The sequence below is a fragment of the Urocitellus parryii genome, chromosome 3 (assembly GCF_045843805.1).
Source record: "Urocitellus parryii isolate mUroPar1 chromosome 3, mUroPar1.hap1, whole genome shotgun sequence".
In the NCBI taxonomy this organism is placed as follows: domain Eukaryota; kingdom Metazoa; phylum Chordata; class Mammalia; order Rodentia; family Sciuridae; genus Urocitellus; species Urocitellus parryii.
In genome coordinates, this window is record NC_135533.1 from 80,053,548 (window position 1) to 80,074,034 (window position 20,487).

The window sequence follows — 20,487 nt, forward strand, 5'->3', positions numbered from 1 at the left end:
GACTGCTTTCTAATTGAGATTGATTTTAAGACCATTGATACTGCTGATCTCATAATAGAAATAATGAGTAATGTTTAATCAAGTGCACAATGAAAATAAGATCCAATTAAAAGTCTTATGCTGCTAAATGTTTTAATGAATTTTTGTGTATGTATTTAATAGTCTGAATGAGCTGCAAGGATTCATGAAGGTGACAGATGGCGGACTTCAGAGACAACTGAGTGAGGGGGATCACGAGGGGTTAGTTGACATCATGGGCCACCTTCTGGCTGTAAGAAGCCGGCAGAGTGCCACTGATGAACTCTTCGAACCTCTGAAAGAAACCATCACACTCCTGGAAAGCTATGGCCAGAAGATGCCAGAACAAGTCTATGTTCAGCTGGAGGTGAGTGTGGAGGCTAAATACTCACAGGTACCTACACGGAGCATCTCTTGCCACCAGTGCTTCACGTGCACCCTGTGACATCCTTGTAACAGTTCATACTATTATTTTTTTAGGTGGTGGTTTTTTTTTTTAGGTTAGAAATCTGAAGCTGAGACATGAACTTTTTGAAGGTCACACAGGCAGTGAAGTCATCCAGCACTTAGCTATCGGTGTTTCGAGGCAGAAGACTCACTGTGTCCCTGTGCCTCACTGATGGAAGGAAGGCATTTGGGTTGGAGAGAGCCTCTCAGTTGTTCTTGGGAGTCCCAGATTCACCATGATTCACACATGTGAAATAGACCCACAGTCTTCCTCATTCAAAACTGCCTGTCAGCTCAGAAGTGTTCTAGGCCTAGAAACGTGGACATGCTAGTAAAGAATAAATAAATAAATAAAGCCTGGTTTGGATGGAGAAATCACTGTTTCCCAGACAGATTTCTATGCTATCCTCGTATTTTCTGTGCTCTGGAAAGATTCAGTGGCTTCTGGTGCCAAATGATGAACAAAGTCTTTTTAATTATAATTGAAATCGTGAACAAAAATCTCACAATTGAGGCTCTGTTCTCCTGCCCACATTGAAGTTCTGTGGATGGTGGGGGTGGAGGGGACTTCCAGGCTGGGCTTACATTTAACCTTGCAAATGTGATCAAGTGGACACATAAATCAAAAAGCTTTCATTGGATTCTAGCTCAGCCTATTTAGTTATCAGAGCACAAAATAAGATTGATATTTGTTTTTAAGAACATACTAGTCCATCTCACCGGCTTGCCCGGACACAGCAGTTAACATCACAGAGCATGCTTCCTATTTGGTAGACTATTCCTTGTGATTCATTAAATGTTTTGGTTTGTCTATACTATACTAATTTCTCACTTTCTGTTTTGTTTTTTATTGAGATGAAATCCACATAAGAGCAACATGTTAAAGTATACAACCAGTGGCATTTAGTATGTTCCTAATGTTGTACAACGACTACTTGTATCTAGTTACAAAATATTTTTTCACCCCAAAAAGAAACTCTGTATCCATTAGTTGTCACTCTGTATCTGTTAGTTGTCACTCTGTATCTGTTAGTTGTTGCTCCCTATTCCCCTCCTCTTCCCTTGGCCAGTCTTGTTCTGTGTCCATGGATTTACTTACTCTGGACATTTGTGACAAATTGAATTATGTAACACATGATCTATTGTGTTTGCTTCTTTTTCCTGATGTAATATTTTCAAAGTTTGTTTACCTTGTAGCATATACTGATATTCATTCCTTTTTATAGCTGGTTGATATTCTATTGTTTGCTTATAATTCAGTTTACATACCCAATTATCTGTTGATGGACATTTGGGTTGTTTCCATCTTTTTGCAATTGTAACAAATGCTGCTCTGAACATTGGTGCTTAAGTGTTTGCTTGAGTACCTGTTTTCAATTCTTTTTGGTGTATACTTCAGGACAGAATTGCTGGGTCTTATGGTGGTTTAACTTTTTGAGGAACTGCCAAACTGATTTTCACAGCAGCTGGGCTGTTTCATATCCCTCATTCTGTGTTGAGGATTAAATGCAACAGTATATTTATAAGTGCTCTCTTGATTATAGAGAATTACTATGTATGAATTATTAAATTCTACTCAAGCATGAAACTGTCCTTAGTGCAGATAGTCCTGTTATGACATGGAGTAAGAGGAGAAGTTGTGGACAGGTAGATACTTCACATGACTGAGAGATGACAGAGTAGCGCCAACTATAAATATTTCTTCTTTGAAGAAAGATTTGGATATTCTTTGAGTCAGGTCTTGGACCTTGAGATAATTCATACAGAAGCCAGTCATAAAATAAGTCATGGAAGTGAGGGATTTTAGCCATGGCCTCCAGAATTTGTATTATAAAATTTGGCTCACTTCTCTAGGTTCTGGTAGTATTAAACATATTAGACTTCTCAGTATTTAGAAAGCAGGACACTTCAAGGTATAAGTATAGCTGTATGCAAGTAATGTAGGCTGGTGAGGAAGAATAATGTGCTTAAAGTTGCACATGGAGAATAACAGGGCCCCAATTTTACTTTAGTTAAAGCAAATTGTAACAGTTATTTTGTTTCTCCATCATTATCATGGGTATCATTGTATTTTTTCAAAGACTTATCTATGCCTAATTCTGTGCTTTAAAGAAAAAAGCCTTAGATGTGAAATTTAAGCATTATCTCCTCAAAGTCAAGAATGAACATTTACTTTTCTCTGATAAGGAGGCTGATTCATAGTAGGGTGGGGAAGGGGAGTATGGGAGGAATAGATAAACTCTAGATAGGATAGAGGGGTTGGAGGGGAAGGGAGGGGGCATGGGGTTAGAATTGGTAGTAGAATGTGATGAACATCATTATACAAAGTACTTGTATGAAGATACAAATTTCTATGAATATGCTTGGTATACAACCAGAGATATGAAAAATTGTGCTCTGTATGTGCAATGAGAATTGTAAAGCATTCTACAGGCATATACAAATTAAAAAAAACCAAAAACATTTACCCCCAACCATGTGGTCTGTGGGCGCAGCCTCTTTTCAGTCTGTTGCCCCCTTTCCATTCCTGTGATTCCCATTTTAATTCAGTTCTCGTTGCTTCTTAATCCACTGTCCCTGGCCTCTGAGTCCTCCTGCTCCCACAGAGCCCACTTTATCTCCATCCTGCTTTGGTGGTTGTACCTCAAAGGATCTCTCATAATCTCTGCCCCTTGAAATCAGTTATTTCTTTGAGCCTCAGATTCAACATCACCTGCTTGATTGGATCGTTATAAGTTAGACTTCGGAGATATCTGATCTTTTAATTTTTAAGAAAATTTATTTCCATCAGGTGAAATCTACTTTGGACTCCCCAAACATAAAGCAAATCTGCTGTGTTGGAGGAAGGCTAAGGGTCCTGAGCCTCCGATGTGACTTCTCCTTCGCTTCTTAGCCAAGGCTTTTGAAGGGACTCCACAGGATATTTAGGTTCCATGGAGTGGAATTGGAAATGGAAAATGCGAGTCTGCATAGCTGAGGATGCAGGGTTTGCTGAGAGGAAGCACAAGGTGAAAAGGCAGTGGCTTCAGTGCTGGTCTCTTGAGTTAGTTTGGTATTCCTGCCATGGCACCATATCGTCTCCTAATTGTACTGATGCCACGACCTGTTGGTCTCCTAGTGGAAGTTAACGTATTCTGCGCTGTAGAATAGTTACTGTGTGTGCGTCTTGCTCAGATTATGTAACAGTTTAAGCCAAATAATGTATTTTTCTTTTGAAGCACCCTCTCCACAACACAAAACTATTTATACTTAGTGCACTCTTCATAAGTGGCAGTTACTGAATCATTCATCCAATATTTATTGAAGATTACAAAATAGTCTGTAGGACCTTTGAGTTTTGCAGTTCAGGGAAAGAAGTAGTTGTTGACCCCTCACCCTATCACTATGGGACACATCCATAACTTTGTTTTTCTATGACCAAACCAGTTCATTGTCCTGGGAGATGACCCAGAGAAACAATACTTTGTTAGTCTAGACACAAGGAATGCTTTTCAGTGGTAATTATGCACCCGGCTCTATAAAGAAAATAACTTGTTTTTGACCTATTTGCATTATAGGCAAGGAGAGCAGAGTTGAGCTGGTATCTATTTATTGCTTTTGTTCAAAATTAAATAGGAATGGACCTTCCTTTTTGTCTCTTCTCCTTCAAAAATCCTAGTCATTGAAAGTAAACCAACTTCAACAGTAACTCTTCCTCAAGAAAAGAGTACCTGCAGAGCCTTGGGAGGCAGAGGAAAGTGGAGGCTGACATTAATTCACATTGCCATCTTTGCCCCGCCAGATTGAAAGCATCTTTTTTATTTGCTAAATTGCTAAATGTGGCTGGCTTCCATTTCTAGTTGTTAGAGATTAGCAAAGTAATTTCCAGAGCACTTTGATTTTATTCCCATAACAGCAAAACAATTTGAGGATTTGTCTTTATTTTGAAAAGATTTCCACTGATTCTGAGATGAGAACAACTCTGGCACATGCTTGGAAGATACAAACCCAGACATGGCAGTGGATCAGCCTGCATTTCATCCCCGGCTCTGGGGCTTTTAGTTGCTTTCTTTCTCTTTATTTTTTTCTTTCCTTTTTCTTTACTTTTTGTTTTCTTGTAAACCCTGTATGAAAGAATGAAAAGATTTCCTGGGTTAGAGTAAAAAAATTAAAATTACTTAATCCTATAGGGTTAAATTGTTTTTAGGAATTGAAGTAAATTCCCCTTCCACACCTTTGTTTTTGTAGGAATTACCTGAAAGATGGCAAATAACCAAAAAGATCGCAGCAACAGTCAGACATGAAGTCTCACCTCTCCAAAATGCAGAGGTCACTCTGATACGGAAGAAATGTATTTTGTTTGATGTAAGATAATTACCAAAGTTTTGTTTGCTTGTTTTCTAAGAAAGACTTTCCAAGGATAATTGAAGCTACTTGAGAGTCACTTTTGTTGTTGTTGTTGTTTTTGGTTCTGATCAGGAAAAGCAGGCAGAGTTCAGAGAGAGATTCCAAAGCTACGCCCCTCTTGGCTTTAATGCTGAAAATCCATACACAGTGCTCGATCAGGTAATATAGATCTCAAATGTCTTATATGCATTGTACTAGCTACTTACAAGATATGTTTAGACACTGAGATACTGCTATGTTTTGCCTTATCTTTGATATTAGTTATGGAAATTGAGGACTATTTAAAACCCAGTGGTAAGCAGATTTACCCGAGTAAATTATGTTTTAAATCATGTCTCCAAATACCACCACCACCATCAAAATAATCATTAGTGAAAGTGAAAACTAATGCTACTTCTTTTGAGTACTTATTACATGTCAAGAATTTTGTTAAACATATTTCACTTCATATTACATTTTAGTTCTCACAGCATCTCTGATACAGCTTCTATTACTTTTCCAACTTCAGATAAAGAATCAAGTGTTAACTTGTTGGAGATTACAGAGTTACCAAATGACTAACATAGGATTAAAATTCTTGCTTTCTAAATAAAAAACATCAAATTCTAGTCATCATATGACTTCACATGTGATACTTTAAAAAAATTTTTTTTAGTTGTCTATAGACCTTTATTTTATTTATTTATTTTCATGAGGTGTTGAGGATTGAACCCAGTGCTCCACACATGCTGGGCAAGCACTCTACCTCTGAGCTGCAACCCCAGCCCCATATGTCATACTTTTGTGAAGTAACTTTCAAGCATAGAAAAGTTCATATGTATTCATGACTTTGAACATGAATATTGTTGAATATTATAGTCTAGTCTAAGAATGAATACAGTGGGCAACTAATCTAGAATGGTGAATAATTCATAGAAGGCTTAGAAAGTCATTTTAAACTTTCATTGAGCAATTACACTGTTCTTTTCTTCTAAAAACATATCCCAGTGGTCCAAATGAGAAAAGAACTTAGGTTTAGAAGGAGGAGCTGGGACTCTGAATTCTCCATTCTGATTGTCACCCTGTTTGACCTAATGCTGGAGCTAGTCTGTCCCCTTAGACTGGTGTCCTGGTTGACACAATTGTTATCTCTTTCCAAATTTTGATTTTAATTTAATTGCTTTTAACTCAGAAAACACCATTCTATAGCATTAGGTCTTTTTTACTTGGCTGAAGAAAATTGGTTCATATGTTCATTAAAAGGGAAGAAGTTAGAATGTGATAATAAAGTTTTGTTGTTGTTAAGATTGAATCTGGATTGTAGATGGTCTGAACAGATTGTGGATGAGGAATTATTTTTTACTTGATTAACAAAAGTGCTATATGTAAATATTTATAACAGTGAATTGAATCTTACCGTTTCTTTTCTATACCACAACAGCATAAAGTTACATGTTTAAAAGTCAGAGATGCTTATTCTTATAGGTACAGAATACATAGAAGGATACTTTAAATATACTAGGACTGGAACAACTTTTTCTTCAAGTCATTTTCTTGGTGTGATTGTTCAGTATACATGTCTAATATTTATCTAATTAGACTCCACCAAAGGCATGAGATTGTTATCAAAGGCAAAGATAAGATTGTGAAAGAAGCTAGATAGAAAAGATAGGTCACCTGTCAGAAATGATTGTGTCGATAGTATACCTCTCATCAGGAACAATGGAAACTGAAAGGCACTGGATGGTAGCTTTCAAATTCTGCCAAATGAAAGTATATTTCAATAATGAGAAAAATAAGTATACTTTGGATAAACAAAACTGAAATTTGTCACTAAAATAATTTCTAGTGCAAGTACCTCCAGAAAAGAATCAACAAAGCCAAACATCATTATCAGAAAAGTCTAATTATATTAGCAAACCCCTGGTGGACTGAGCAAAGTAGGAAAAAGAAATAATAGTCTCTAGGATAAAATAGGGACTAATAGCATATAGAAAGAACAGAAATTCAAAAATTCATAGAGCATAATTAAAACTGAATATAAAGTGAACATAATTTTTGAATTAACCAGTAGTAAAACAAGACAAACAACCAATAGTTCAAACAAAAAAATCTTCCAACAAAGATTGTAGAATTCTAGGAAGTTTTGAAGAACCACTTCTCATTCATGTGATTCCACAAACCAGAAGAATAAATACTATTTATTTATTCTATGAAGCTATTCTATGAAGCATCTATAAATTTCATAAAAGGAATTAGAAAGGAAAAATTATAGATCAGTCTTATATACATATCCTAAACAAAACAATCAAATTATACCAACTTAAGTTGATTCTAAGAAAACTTAACATTAGATATATTGCATTATACATTTTGAAGAGAAAATCAAGTTATTGTCTCAAGAAGTGCCAAACTCTTTGAATATCATTCAACTTTCATTCATAATAGAGGCTCTTGGAAGACATTTTAAACCATTAAAAGATAACAAACTATTCATCAAACTTTATACACCAGGGACTGTGAAAAATCCTACTACCACTAGTGAAATAGAAGGCCAAACAACCATTATAAGTAGAATAAATATTTTTGCATGTTATAGTACTATACAGTACTAGAAATTAGTGAACTTCACTCACATCATCATGAATAGATACGTGTTCCTCAAAAATATTAATTGAGCAGCTGGATGTGGTGGCTCATACTTGTAATTCAAGTGGCTCAGGAGACTGATGCAGGAGGACATGAGTTCAAAATCAGCCTTAGCAACTTAGTAACACCCTGTGCAACTTAGTAAGATCCTGTCCCAAAATATATAAAGAGCTGGGGATATGGGTCAGAGGTTAATTGCCCTTGGGTACAATTCCCAGTACCAAAAACAGAAAAAAAATTGACATGTCTTTGGAAGAATAAAGCTATATAATATCAAAATCTTTAACTTTTTAGCACTTTGTAATATCTACATATGTAGTGAAAATCAGGAGACAAAAATTTAGGTTTCAGTGGTTTAATTAGCAACAAGAAACAGAAAAATGCAGAAAATTTGGGTTGACTACAATCCCAGTAACTCAGGAGGCTAAGATAGTAATTTCCTAAACTGGATGGGATCCATATAAACATATACACAAATCTTTTTATGTGCATGAAATTTTTCATAATATTTGTAAAAAAAAATCCATTTCTTGTTTATAAAGGTATAGCTTGTGAAAACAAAAGCAGAGTTCTTATATTTTCATTTTCCTAGTTGAAACTTTAATAGGCAGAATTGAGGTTGGGGAGACAGAAGCTTTGTATGCTTGGTCAAAGGATACCAAAGTTCAATTAGAAGAAATAAGTTCGACTGATGTACAATGAGCCCTCCATAGCTATACATTCTATATCTTCAGATTCAACTACTGCAAATGAAAAATATTTTGGAAAAATAATTCATCTATACTGAATAATACAGACTTTTTGTTCTTGTCACCTAAACAATATAGCTATTTATATTAGGTATTTTAATTTGTCTAGGAATCATTTAAAGTATATGGGAGGATGCGTGTTATAAGCAAACACTACACCATTTTATATGAGGGACTTGAGCATCTGTGGACTTTGGCATTCCTGGTGTTTCTGAAACCAGTCCCAATAGATACCAAGGCATTAATGTATTGAACAGCCTGGTGAATGTAGTCAATAACTGTGTATTGTATTTTGAAAATCCCTAATAAAGTAGATCCAGTAGGAAATCTAATAAATATTGGAATGGTATGAAAACGTTGTTATCCATTTTTTAAAAAGTAGATTTTAAGCGCTCTTGCCACCAAAAGATGTGAGGTAATACATGTTAATTAGCTTTATTGAGTCATGTCACACTGTATACATATTTTAAAATATGTTGTACATAAGTTTTTGTCAATTTAAAGAGTTAAAAGCTAATGGTACACAGAAGGATTAAGTGTTTTTTTAAAAAAATTGGTGCATTATAATACATGATAGTGGGTTTCACTATGCCATATTATACACATTATGCGCAATTTTTTTTTGGTAACTGGGATTGAACCCAGGAGCAGTTAACTACTGAGTTGTATCCCCAGCCCTGACACCCTTTTGTTTAAAAATATTTTACTTGGAGAAAGAGTTTCCCTAAGTTGCTGAGGCTGGCTTTGAACTTGTGATCCTCCTACTTCAGTCTCCTGAGCCTCTGGGATCATAGACATGTGCCACCACTCCTGGCACACATGGCATAATTTGATCAATCTCATTTCCCAGCAAAGTATTTTTTCAAAGTTAAAAATGAACAAAAGTAATATAATTGTTTAATATTGAGAAGAGAATGAGAGAAAGTGTAAAGTAAAAATCAAAGTCACTCCTTCTTTGCAAAGCTACTAACCAAGTTGAATGTGTACACTTAATAAAGAGCAGCTGGGGTACAGACTGGAGAGTCACAGAAATGGAACCAGAACCAGAGACCAACCCTGGGAATGGCTTTTCTGCCTTAAAATTTCTTCTGTACATCTCCAACTTCCACCATGAAAATACATTAATTTGTTAATAGAAAACTAAAATTAAAAGATGACTCATTGAGTAAGAAAAAAAATGAGCCAGCTTATATTTGAGGAAAAATGTAAATTTTTCCACATAGATGAGGAAGTAGGTGAACCTTGGAGAGTTTGATCATAAGGAGAAATTTTTATATTAGGTTGTGTTTTTAAGCTCCTGTGTTTTATTTATGATTCTCCTGAGTGCCATTAATATTACCTAATAATGTTTAGGGTAATTTTAAAATCATAGTTTTTATTTTTAACTAAGTGATTATATAAAGCCAATTTATTCTTACATGGAAATTTCTAAAGCATAACCTTTTATGCTTTAACTAGCAGAGCCCCCAGCTGTACAATGAAAATCAATTGTTTCCATTGAAATCCTATGCCATAGCAAATTTGCTGAAATGTATATAAGGAAAGTATTGGTAACATTGTTGCACTTATTAACTTTCACTTTTTAAAGTAGCTGTGAATCTGCTAGCTGAAAAATTTCTACATTTTACCAATAATAATACTGCAAAAATATTTTTGGAATTTTCAAAAATCAGTTTTTTTCACATTTATTGTTGGTGCATTATGGTTGTGCATAATTATGGGCTTTGTTACATATTTGTTTGTGCACACAGTTTTATAACAATAGAATTTGGCCAATATCAAAGTTTGAAATAGTGAAGTAACCAGAGCTACAGGACAGTGTGGCATCTCTCTCTCGAGCACTTTGTGTGCAGGTATTTTGTTTTTTTTTCCCCTCCTTAGGCAAATCAGGAGCTTGAGGCCTTAGAAGAAGAAATGGTGCAGATGCAAGATTCTGCTCGTCTTTTTGAAGTGGCTCTTCCAGAGTACAGACAAATGAAGCAGTGTCGCAAAGAAATAAAATTGCTCAAGGGACTCTGGGATGTCATTATTTATGTTAGAGTAAGATGTGCTTTTGCAAAGCATGCTTTTTTTTTTCCTTTCAAAAATTCTTTTGTGTACTTGTGCAATTGTTAGTGTCTATATCATTTTGTTTGGATTTCACATTTTTAAAAAAATATGTATACATTAGATTTTATCTCCCACCCTGAGAATTAGTGTTCATGCATCTCTGATAGTGGAAGCTGTTTCCCTGAATGTCAGTTGTTTTTGTCTTTAGTATAGGATGAAACTTTGTAATGAGCTTAGTGACTCAGATCCTTTTGGGGGATTATATAGAATATAAATAAAAATTAATGTATAAGTATTTGTTACATATATACAGTCACCTGTGCATATAAACTAATGTATAAGACCATGTTTTATATGTGAGTGCATATAAAAAAGACTAACTAAAAACAAAGTTAATTTGAGTGTGGTTAAGTTAAAAACTTAAGTTCAAAATTAAGTTCTAGGGAACTCCGTATATTGCAAAATGTACTTGAAAAAATTTTCTTGTTAGTTGCAAGCCAAATAGAAATATATTAAGATAGAAAATATGATCAATAAAAGCTTAATGAGAGTTTTGTTTTATAATGGATAAAGATTTTCTTGTGAAAGCTGATTTTGTTTCATGTAGGATTATAGAAACCTGTTATTTAATAATATACTTATCAATATAGAGTACACAGGATTAAGTGATAATGACTGTGCATATATGGAATTTATAATTGCTACTAAAAATTAATATATCATAATGTTTTAGCCTCAAGCTTGACATGTTCTGACAGTTTTGTTTTGGTGATAAGGAAGTTTTGACAAGTGCAGTTAATATTTAAAAAAATTGTCTTTCTACTGGATGATAGAGTCACTGTGTATCATCAGTTTATATATTTTGCTGTGGAGACTTGCTTTCACCAAATGTTGTTGACACTTTTATCTGCTTGTGCATTTTCAGAGAAGCATTGATAATTGGACTAAAACCCAGTGGAGACAGATTAATGTGGAACAGATGGATGTAGAGCTCAGAAGGTTTGCCAAGGCAAGTTCCATAACTGTCTATTACAACAATTTATCTTTCTCGGCACCACCTCCTTCCATCTTCCCTAACCTAGAATCTGGTGTGCTGGGCTACATGTCCTTATTTACTTCAAATAGAATGATATCAGATAGTATTTTTTTTCCCCTTTTAGTCAGTTGCACTTCTAATCAAGCCTGCCTTTCTGTGAATGAGTTGATGAAAGCATATTAGGGCTAATGAATTTATGAGAAACGGCTATAATCATGAGCTTCCTATGATTGTCTAAACAGAGAGGAAGATAAAGAGTATCAGGGATAAGGGGTTAGTTTGGGGATTAAGTCCTTGATTTCCTTCCTTAGTTACCATGTGCATTTTGTAACTGAAAAAAGATAACTTTTGGTTCTGGAATTTGGGGCATCTAGTGGGAGGAGGCCACATCTATATTTCCATGGAGTATTCTCATCCTTGCCATGGTTAGTCTAGTGTCTCAGGGAGGTTCAGTATTTACAAAACTTAGCTTATTTGATTGTAGTAGCCTAATACTTCCCATAACCATATGCCCTCTGAAGAGCATAGAACTTTGGATAAAGTTAAAAATGGCAAGGGGCCTGGTGCAGTGGTGCTCAACTATAATCCCAGCAACTGGGAGGCAGGAGGGTTATAAATTTAAGGTCAGCCTCAGCAAGTAAGCTGGGCTGTCATCAACTTAGTAAGACCCTCTCTCAAAAAAAAAAAAAAAATCAAAAGGGCTGAGAATGTAGCTTTGTGGTAAAGTGCTCCTGGGTTCAATCCCCAGTATCCCCCCCTCCTCCCTCACAAAACCACTTAAAAAGGCAGGGCCTGGCATATGTGGTGGCATTTGCCTGTAGTCCCAGATACTCACTCAGGAGACTGAAGCAGGAGGATTCTTTGAGCTCAGAAGTTCATGATGAGCCTGGGCAGCTCAGCAAGAATCCAGCTTAAAAAAAAAAAAAAAAAAAAAAAAAATGAGGGCCTTGTTCTTTCTACTCATCCCAGAATATTTTTGCCCCTGACTTACTTAGTCTTACTTAGTCTTGTGCTCAGCCACTACCAGTTCTGCCCAGTTTGCTCTCCCCTATTATTCCAGTACCAAAGACCCTACTTAGAATGTTTTTACTTCTGTGTTTGTTAGGGGATCATGGTACCTCATTCTGTACCCTTGGTTATCTCAGCACGGTGACAATTTAATCCCCACTTTCAACTGCAGATCCTTATTTTAGACAATTGCATTGTCCTTTGCTCTGTACTAAAATCCAGTTGATTTGTTGAGGGTTTTCTTATTCACAATTGCTGGTGTTATTCCATGATGCAAGAGGACTTGACTGTCAAAGTCCCTATTTGACACATCTCAAAATCGGTGAAGATTTAAGTTCCATGTAAAAGATAAGGATAACCACATTTCAAGGCTACCACTTGAACAATTCAGATATTGGAAAAGGGTTGTCTTTGGGATCCGATTGACAACCTCATTTTGTGCTTATCAGCATTTCTAGAGGAGGCACTTTTCATTGCATATGTCCTATGGTCTGTCGGGTCCCCACATTTGATGGCCCAAGGGACATACACTTAGATCTTATGACCAAGAAACTGGTGTGTCCAGGTGGCTCATGTGTACTGGATTTGTGATACGTGAGCAAGCACATCCCTTTTCATTCTGATTTTGGTCCCAGCCCAGGTGATTAAATGCCTTTATTTCTTAATCCAGGGATGGGGAAAATACATTTATCCTTCCACAGGAGGCAAATTATACAATGTATCATTACATCTAGGAAGCTGTTTCTCCCCTCCTACTTTCCTTTAGGAAATTTGGTCCCTGGACAAGGCGGTCCGCGTCTGGGAGGCATATGCAGGCTTGGAAGGTGCTGTAAAGGACATGACAACCTCCCTGAGGGCTGTCGCAGAGTTACAGAGCCCTGCCCTCAGGGACAGGCATTGGCACCAGCTGATGAAGGCCATTGGGGTGAGTGTCCTGGATCTCTATGCAGTGTAATTCCTTGATTGTCATCTTCTGAAATGAGTGAAATGTTTGGAAAAAACCTCTTCTAATCATATACTTGAGGCCAAGTTCTTTGAGATAGGCTAAGTGGACTGGACCTCCAAAAAAACATAGTTTTCACCCTGTTTTACGTCTTTCTAGCTGTGTGATTTCAAGCAACTTGCTTAACCTCTCTAGTTAATTTGTTTAATGAGTAAAATGAGGAATACTAACTGCTCTTATGCATTAGAGGAAGAAGCAAATGGAATAATGTGAAAAGTTATTATAGAGCACCAAATGGTAGCAAAGAATCCTACTACAGAGGGGACTAGAAGGTGTAGAAGTGAATTTGGAGGGAGAGGGAGTTGTGACATGGCAATCCACCCTTCCCCCGCAGCTCACTGAGCATGGCGGCATCTTGACAGTCATCTGATACTTTTAATCTTATGAAGACATAAAATGATTGTCATGTGTCTGTGACACTTGGGTTCTGTCTCTCTTTTTCCCTTTCTGTGTCTATTGAAAAGCAATTACAACTACTTTAAACTTGATTTAATTTATTCACTTCAGAAAAGGTGACCTTTATGAATTTAAAATACGTAAAAGGAAGACCTGTCTGTGTGCCTTCTTCTCAAGCAAATCAAGAGCTTGAGGTGCACACTGTGTAGAAAGGTTCTCATGATGTGAAGGAAGGTTGGAAGAATAGGGACGCAAGGGACCAGGGCCAGCCTAGCCTTTATGACTCAACTCTAACTTGGAGTCACTCTGGGGTCACTGGCCAGTTACTTGTTCTTCGTACCTTCATTGACTGTCCCATGCAATAAAAATAATGCATCTCCAATTTGTTCACCATGTCTGCATGAGAAGCATTATTTTCATTTGTTTAGGTCATAGATATGTAGTAAGCACTCCACAAATGGTCCCTGAACCTGCTATCATCATTGTTATCAGAGTCGTGATCATCATCGTCATCATGATGATGATTGTTTTCTATAATCTTTTAGTCATCAAATATTTAGACTTTGTAATTGATTTAATTTATTCACTCAGAAAATCTTTATTGAATCACCTACATAGTTGATTGTGAACCCTGATCTCTAACCCCTTCTAATATTTCTACCAATATAATTTCATGTCAACTGAATCTCTGCCTGCCTGCTATACTTTTCTGCAAACTAGAAAAAGGTACTGTCTCTGGTAGAAAATATAGAAAAAAAGAATCCTCCTCCAGGCTGCCCCCAGAACAGCAGGGCAGAGCCTGGGTTCAGTCTCCATGTGCCATCTGGGCCCGTATACATTTCAGTGCACAAATTGCACATCTATACAGGGTGGCCCCATTACACATCCCTGCTCATCCTTTCTCTAGGACAGACCTGATTCCCATCAGCTCTGGATTGAGGTCAAAAGCTCTACAGAGAGAGAGTGGCCAACTCTTCTGGTTTTCCCAGGACTTTCTAGGTACAGGATTTAGCACTGAAAGTCCCACATACTAGAAAAGCCCTCAGTCCTGGGAAAACCTGAATTGAAGTCTCCCTTATGCAGAGAAGTAGGGGGTTCTAGGAAATAGTATAGGGTAGGGAGAGATAGGGGGCTGCAACTTCCAAGAAGCTGTGATTGGATATTCTTAGTAGGAGCAGGAAAGGAAATGGCTTTTCTGCAACCATGTGGCTGGGTCACCTCTCTTTTGCAAGGGATGTGGTTGAGTTTGGAAAGAAGAGGAGCCAAGTGCTTCTTAAGAACCAAATACTGAAGGGGGCCGGGGTGGGGGGGGGGAACGTGTCAACTAGATAATGAAGAAATAAATGTGAATTATTTTTTCACATGGTAAGTATGAATAATGACTTTTTGCATTAGCGTATCTTTTTGCCAAGGAGCTAAGATTAAATTAGTGATAAAACTAGGTTAAATCACGGAAGCAGCTGGGAATTACGTTCAGTGAATAGGGTACTTCAGGAAGAAAAGACAAATGAGCTACTGCCTGATTCCTGGGACTTCAACCAAATTATAATAAATGAACAATAAGATCCTCTTTTTTTAAAAAATGGGTTTTCTGGGCAAAAGAGATAAGAAGCCTGTCGACAAAGGGAGGAACTGAGACAAAAGACAGTAGTTTAGTGTGAGTATGGTGGCGGCGTTGGCTTGTGGCCCAAGGTGCCTAAGCAGCTGTGAGTGAAAGGACTGTATTGTCCATACTTTTCGGCACTCCAGGTATACCTGTGGCCCCCGTAAGTGTATTCTAGTTGTAATACATTCCTGTGGCTATTAGGTAAAGGGAGCCCTCATAGATATGCAGTGTTAATTCTACTTTTTTTTTTTCCTTCCTAATCAGGTTAACTTTTCAATAAATGAAGCCACAACACTGGCGGATCTGCTAGCATTGCAATTGCACAGAGTGGAAGATGATGTCCGAAGCATTGTGGACAAAGCTGTGAAGGAACTGGGGACCGAGAAGGTAGCATCTGCAGGGCTACCCTGAAGAGTCTCTTTTCTGAGCCTACTATTGTTCTTTAGCATAGACGCAAAACTCCTTTGGATACCCTGGGATGTGAAGACATGAATCCCAATTTGCTCTGCTGGTTGGGTGGGTGAGTTGGGCAGGAAATGTCGTCATTCAGAGGGACAGTAAGTTTCAAATAGGAGGCTGGACCAATCGAAGACGGCAGAAAGCACTTATGTGTAGGTAACCTTTACTGGGAGCAGGTGCCACTCCTGGTGCTTTGTTTATATGAACTCATTTAACCCTTGGAGGTAGGTGATATTATTATCTCTGTTTTACAGATGAGGAAACTGAGGCATAGAGAGGTACTTTACCCAGATTTACATAGGGAACTGCATTTGACATTCAGGCACTCAGAGTACTACCTGTCACCTGTCCTGCTGACTACTGTGTAAATAATGTCTACGAGGCCTGTAGGTAATCTTTTGAGTCCCCTCCTACTTGCAGAGTCTTGAGGGGAAGGACGTAAAACTCAGATCCAATCTATGTTTGGTATGAGTGTGATGTTCATTCCTTTGGTGTGGTAGAATTTATTCTGCAAACCTCATCACCATTAATTATTTAGAGGAAAAAGGTGAGGCCAGTACTATTTGATATTACTCTGCTTTTTTAAAAATTCATCAAAACATTAAAAATAATTCTAGGCAATAGCCTAAATATTGATCCTAAATTAGACTTTGTACACATTAATAGATTCATGCTTTTGATTACCAGGTTATTACTGAAATTAGCCAGACCTGGGCAACTATGGAGTTTTCTTATGAAGTTCACTATCGAACAAGCATTCCATTACTGATGTCTGACGAACAACTTTTTGAAACTCTAGAGCACAACCAGGTAAGGTGGACAGTTTTATGATAGATTTTTAATACTAATGAATGATTTTAGATTTTTTTTCTAAGTTCTAATACTCAATATTTATTCATTCATTGAGCAGCTACTTATTCTGGGCTCCACGTACTATACCATGTGGGGTCCGCAACTATAAATACTTATTCTTAAGAAACTTACACTTGAGGAAGGAAACAAATATAAGGCATCCAAGGAGTCTAATAAACATAGGCTTTCTGATTGGAGAAGGTGAAAATCTTGCGGAGGTCCCTAAAAGGTGATGGTGTGTAGGCTGAGCCTTGAAGGATGGGCTTGCATTCAACAGAAAAATAGACTTTAGAAAAGGATGTTTAGGCAAGGGCAACAATATTAATAGAATCTTGGAATGTCAGAAAGTATCTGTCATTCACAGTTATTTTAAGAATTTGTTTTCCTTGGATTATAGATTGTCCTTATGGAAAAAATTAGAAAATAAAGCTGGAAAGACAAATTGAATACAGCGCATATGGTCTTGAATTCTAAGATGATAGGTGCTGGGATCTCTTTGGACAAGAAAGGCAGAAGAGATTATTTGGGGAACATAATACCTATAGTTAGACATAAAGCACTGTGGAGAGAAACTGATACAGAGAGATGTCAGTATTATATATTCGTGTGTTTAGTATGGAAAGTACTGATATAAGGATGAAAAGTTAGACTAGAGCCCAACACAGAGGTTTAGTAGCATAGTAGGTTGAGAGGTCATTGTTGGTATCTTGAGAACTGTTGAGCTAGATAAAGAGGCATAGAAGATAAGCCAGTAGCAAATGCCATCATTTCATTCTTCTTAAGTCTGAGTAATATTCCACTGTGAGTATATACCACATTTTCTTTATTCATTCATCTGGCGAAGGGCACCTAAGTTGATTCTGTAGCAATAGCTATTGTGAATTGAGCTTCTATAAACATTGATGTGGCTGTGTCACTGTAGTATGCCAATTTTAAGTCTTTTGAGTATATGCTGAAGATTGAGATAACTGAGTCAAATATTGGTTCCATTCAAGTTTCTGAGGAATCTCCATACTGTTTTCCCGAATAGTTAGTCCCACCACCAATATTTAAGTGTACGTTTTTCTCCACCTGCTTGCCAACATTTATTGTTTCTTTTATTCTTGATAATTGCCTGTAAATGGATGAAACTAGAGATTCTCATGCTAAGTGAAATAAGGTGGGGCAATGCCCCCAAACAAAAGGCAAAATGTTCTCTGATATATGGATGCTAACACACCATAAGGGGGGAACATGGAAGTTCATTGGATTAGACAAAGGGAGATAAAAGGCAGGAATGGGAATAGGAAAGACAATAGAATGAACTGGGCATAACTTTCCTACATTGATATATGAATATATGACCAGTGTAACTCCACATCATGTACAACCACAAGAATGGGATCATAAGTTATACTCCATATGTGTGTATAAGTCAAAATACACTCTACTGTCATGTATATCCAAAAAGAACAAAAACCAGCTAGGAATTGAACCTTGAAAAAGGCTGCATTTGGTTTATAAGAGAAGACAAAAGGGCAGAGAGAGAGAGGAGTAGGAGGGGCATGGGAAATAATAGAAATAGGATTCTATGGTATCACAAAGACATCAGAATGGGTTTTTCTCCCATAGATTCATCACTTGGGTTGGGTTAAACACCTAGTGGAGGAGAATGAGAAGAGGCAATTCCACTTAGTGACCTTGTGAGATTTCAGCTGAATGTGGTGAGCAGTGCCAACCAAACTCCACGGCATGAAAGCAAGCCATGGTGATAAGCCAGCTGCAGAGCTTAGTGGTCACCTAAAAACAGAGGGCAATGGAAGCTTGAGGGCCTAGCAGGCTGGAAGGAAGCTGCTTTTACATTTTGGAGATTGAAGCACATACACATACATGCCCATAACTTTGGAATGATTAACAGGCAGGGACCGGGGAAGAGTGATAAAAGAGCAGTTTAATTCCTAGAGCTGCACCCAAGGGCTCCATATTTTCTCCTGCCTGCAAAGAGATGCATGGTCTTCTTGTAAAGACATCAAATGCAGCTGCTTATATTTTTCTCTTTTGGGAAAAATGCTAACATGAATATTTACTGCCATTAATTCACTCATTCAGTCATTTAGCAAAAGCTTATTGAATGACTATTCTGGGCATTATATGCCAGGTCCAAGAATCCAGCAATAAGCAGAATGATGCCTCCCTTGTGGCACATGGTCTACCAATTCCACTACTCACAGTTCTTTGCCTTTCTCTTAGGTTCAGTTGCAGACTCTCCTTCAGAGCAAGTATGTGGAATATTTCATTGAGCAAGTCTTAAGCTGGCAAAATAAATTAAACATACTAGACTCTGTCATCTTTACTTGGATGGAAGTCCAGCGAACTTGGTCACACTTGGAAAGCATTTTTATCTGTTCAGAAGATATTCGAATCCAGCTTGTGGAAGACGCCAGAAGATTTGATGGGGTAGATGCTGAATTTAAGGTTTGTCAGAGACGAGTTGAATTCTATGCTTGGAAAGTTTTCAGAACATTATGAAAGTTTTGTAAAGAACCATGATTTGGAGTATCAGACTTACAAAAATGAATGCATTTTTTTCATTTCAATAAATGAGGGTCAGGAACTTTTTTTACATATATGGCCAGGTAGTGAATAATTTAGGTTTTGCAAATCATGCAGCTTCTGTAGCATGAAGGAAAACAGACACTACATAAATGGGTATGACCATGCACTGAGAAAACTTTATTTATAGACACTAAAGTTTGAATTTCATAGAGTTTTGATTTGTCACAAAATATGCTGCTTTGGGAGTTTTTAACTATTTAAAAACGTAGAAACCATTCTTAGCATAGTCATTCAAAAGCACACAGCAAGCCATATTTGTTCCACGAGGCACTGATTGTTGATCCCTGCAGTAAGAAGGATAGGCTGAAAAGGGGAGACATGTAACAAATAATACTACCAGTTTGCCCCTGCTCCCATAAGAGTCATACAGAACACATAAAGATGTGCACATGACAATAAGAGGTGATTTAGAGATTTAGGGCAAAGAGCAGTAGCTATACCATTTTTACAAATGGGAGTTAATTTTTTTCTTCTTTTTACTCAGGTACTCTTTGAGATTCTGGGGTGTGTGTGTGTGTGTCTCTTCACCTCCTTCCCTTCTTATTCCCTCCTATTTATTGTTTTAACAATTTGGTTCAAAAGAGAAATTCCATGTGGGCTCACTACCATAACATTTCCTTTGACCAAAGCTGTGTGTTTATACATTGTCTTTGGTTCATCTAAAAATTTTAAAAGCAAAAGCAGACAGATACAGTGTCAGGCATTGTTAGTCTCATTAACCTTGCTTTCTCATTGTATGTTTTTCCTTGTTTTTTAATCCCCAAAGTGGGTGTAGAATTTATTAATTTCCAATATCCATGTTGTATTTTCATGTAGGAGTTAATGTTGGAGACAGCCAAGATAAAAAATGTCTTAGAAGCAACCTGTAGACCTCTTCTCTATGAAAAACTTAAGGATTTACAGTACAGGTAAGTATAGAGCTATCTAAAGTGGTTGGTTTGCTTTAATTTTATAATTTTTCTTTCACATACCTAATAGTATTTGACTTCATATTATTGCAGGTTCAATCTCTACTAAATTATTTTCTAATTTTGCTCCTAACTATCTAGTTGCCTTGTAGATTTTAGATGGTATACCTATTGGGAGTTAAATTCAAATATATCCTGTTTTTCAAAAGAACTATTATAATAGTAAAATTAGAATATTATATTGCAAGCATTGATGCAATTGACCAATTCTTTCATCAAACCATTATGCAGCTATTAATTGAACACCTGCTGTATGCTGGGAAGTAGGATGGTACTCATTTTAGTTC

At 37.0% G+C, this 20,487-nt stretch overlaps 1 protein-coding gene across 2 annotated transcripts in view; it reads left to right on the forward strand.

Moving 5' to 3' along the window:
* The window catches only part of Dnah11 (dynein axonemal heavy chain 11), a 305,466-nt gene that overhangs the window by 52,352 nt on the left and 232,627 nt on the right, over nucleotides 1-20,487 (forward strand). For both annotated transcript variants that reach the window (XM_026408127.2, XM_026408145.2), the window contains exons 18-27: nucleotides 163-385; nucleotides 4,693-4,809; nucleotides 4,924-5,010; nucleotides 10,110-10,268; nucleotides 11,203-11,286; nucleotides 13,088-13,246; nucleotides 15,591-15,713; nucleotides 16,473-16,595; nucleotides 18,867-19,091; nucleotides 20,049-20,140. In XM_026408127.2, coding sequence (XP_026263912.2) covers nucleotides 163-385; nucleotides 4,693-4,809; nucleotides 4,924-5,010; nucleotides 10,110-10,268; nucleotides 11,203-11,286; nucleotides 13,088-13,246; nucleotides 15,591-15,713; nucleotides 16,473-16,595; nucleotides 18,867-19,091; nucleotides 20,049-20,140 — 1,392 coding nt within the window. The remainder of the gene's footprint in view (nucleotides 1-162; nucleotides 386-4,692; nucleotides 4,810-4,923; nucleotides 5,011-10,109; nucleotides 10,269-11,202; nucleotides 11,287-13,087; nucleotides 13,247-15,590; nucleotides 15,714-16,472; nucleotides 16,596-18,866; nucleotides 19,092-20,048; nucleotides 20,141-20,487) is intronic.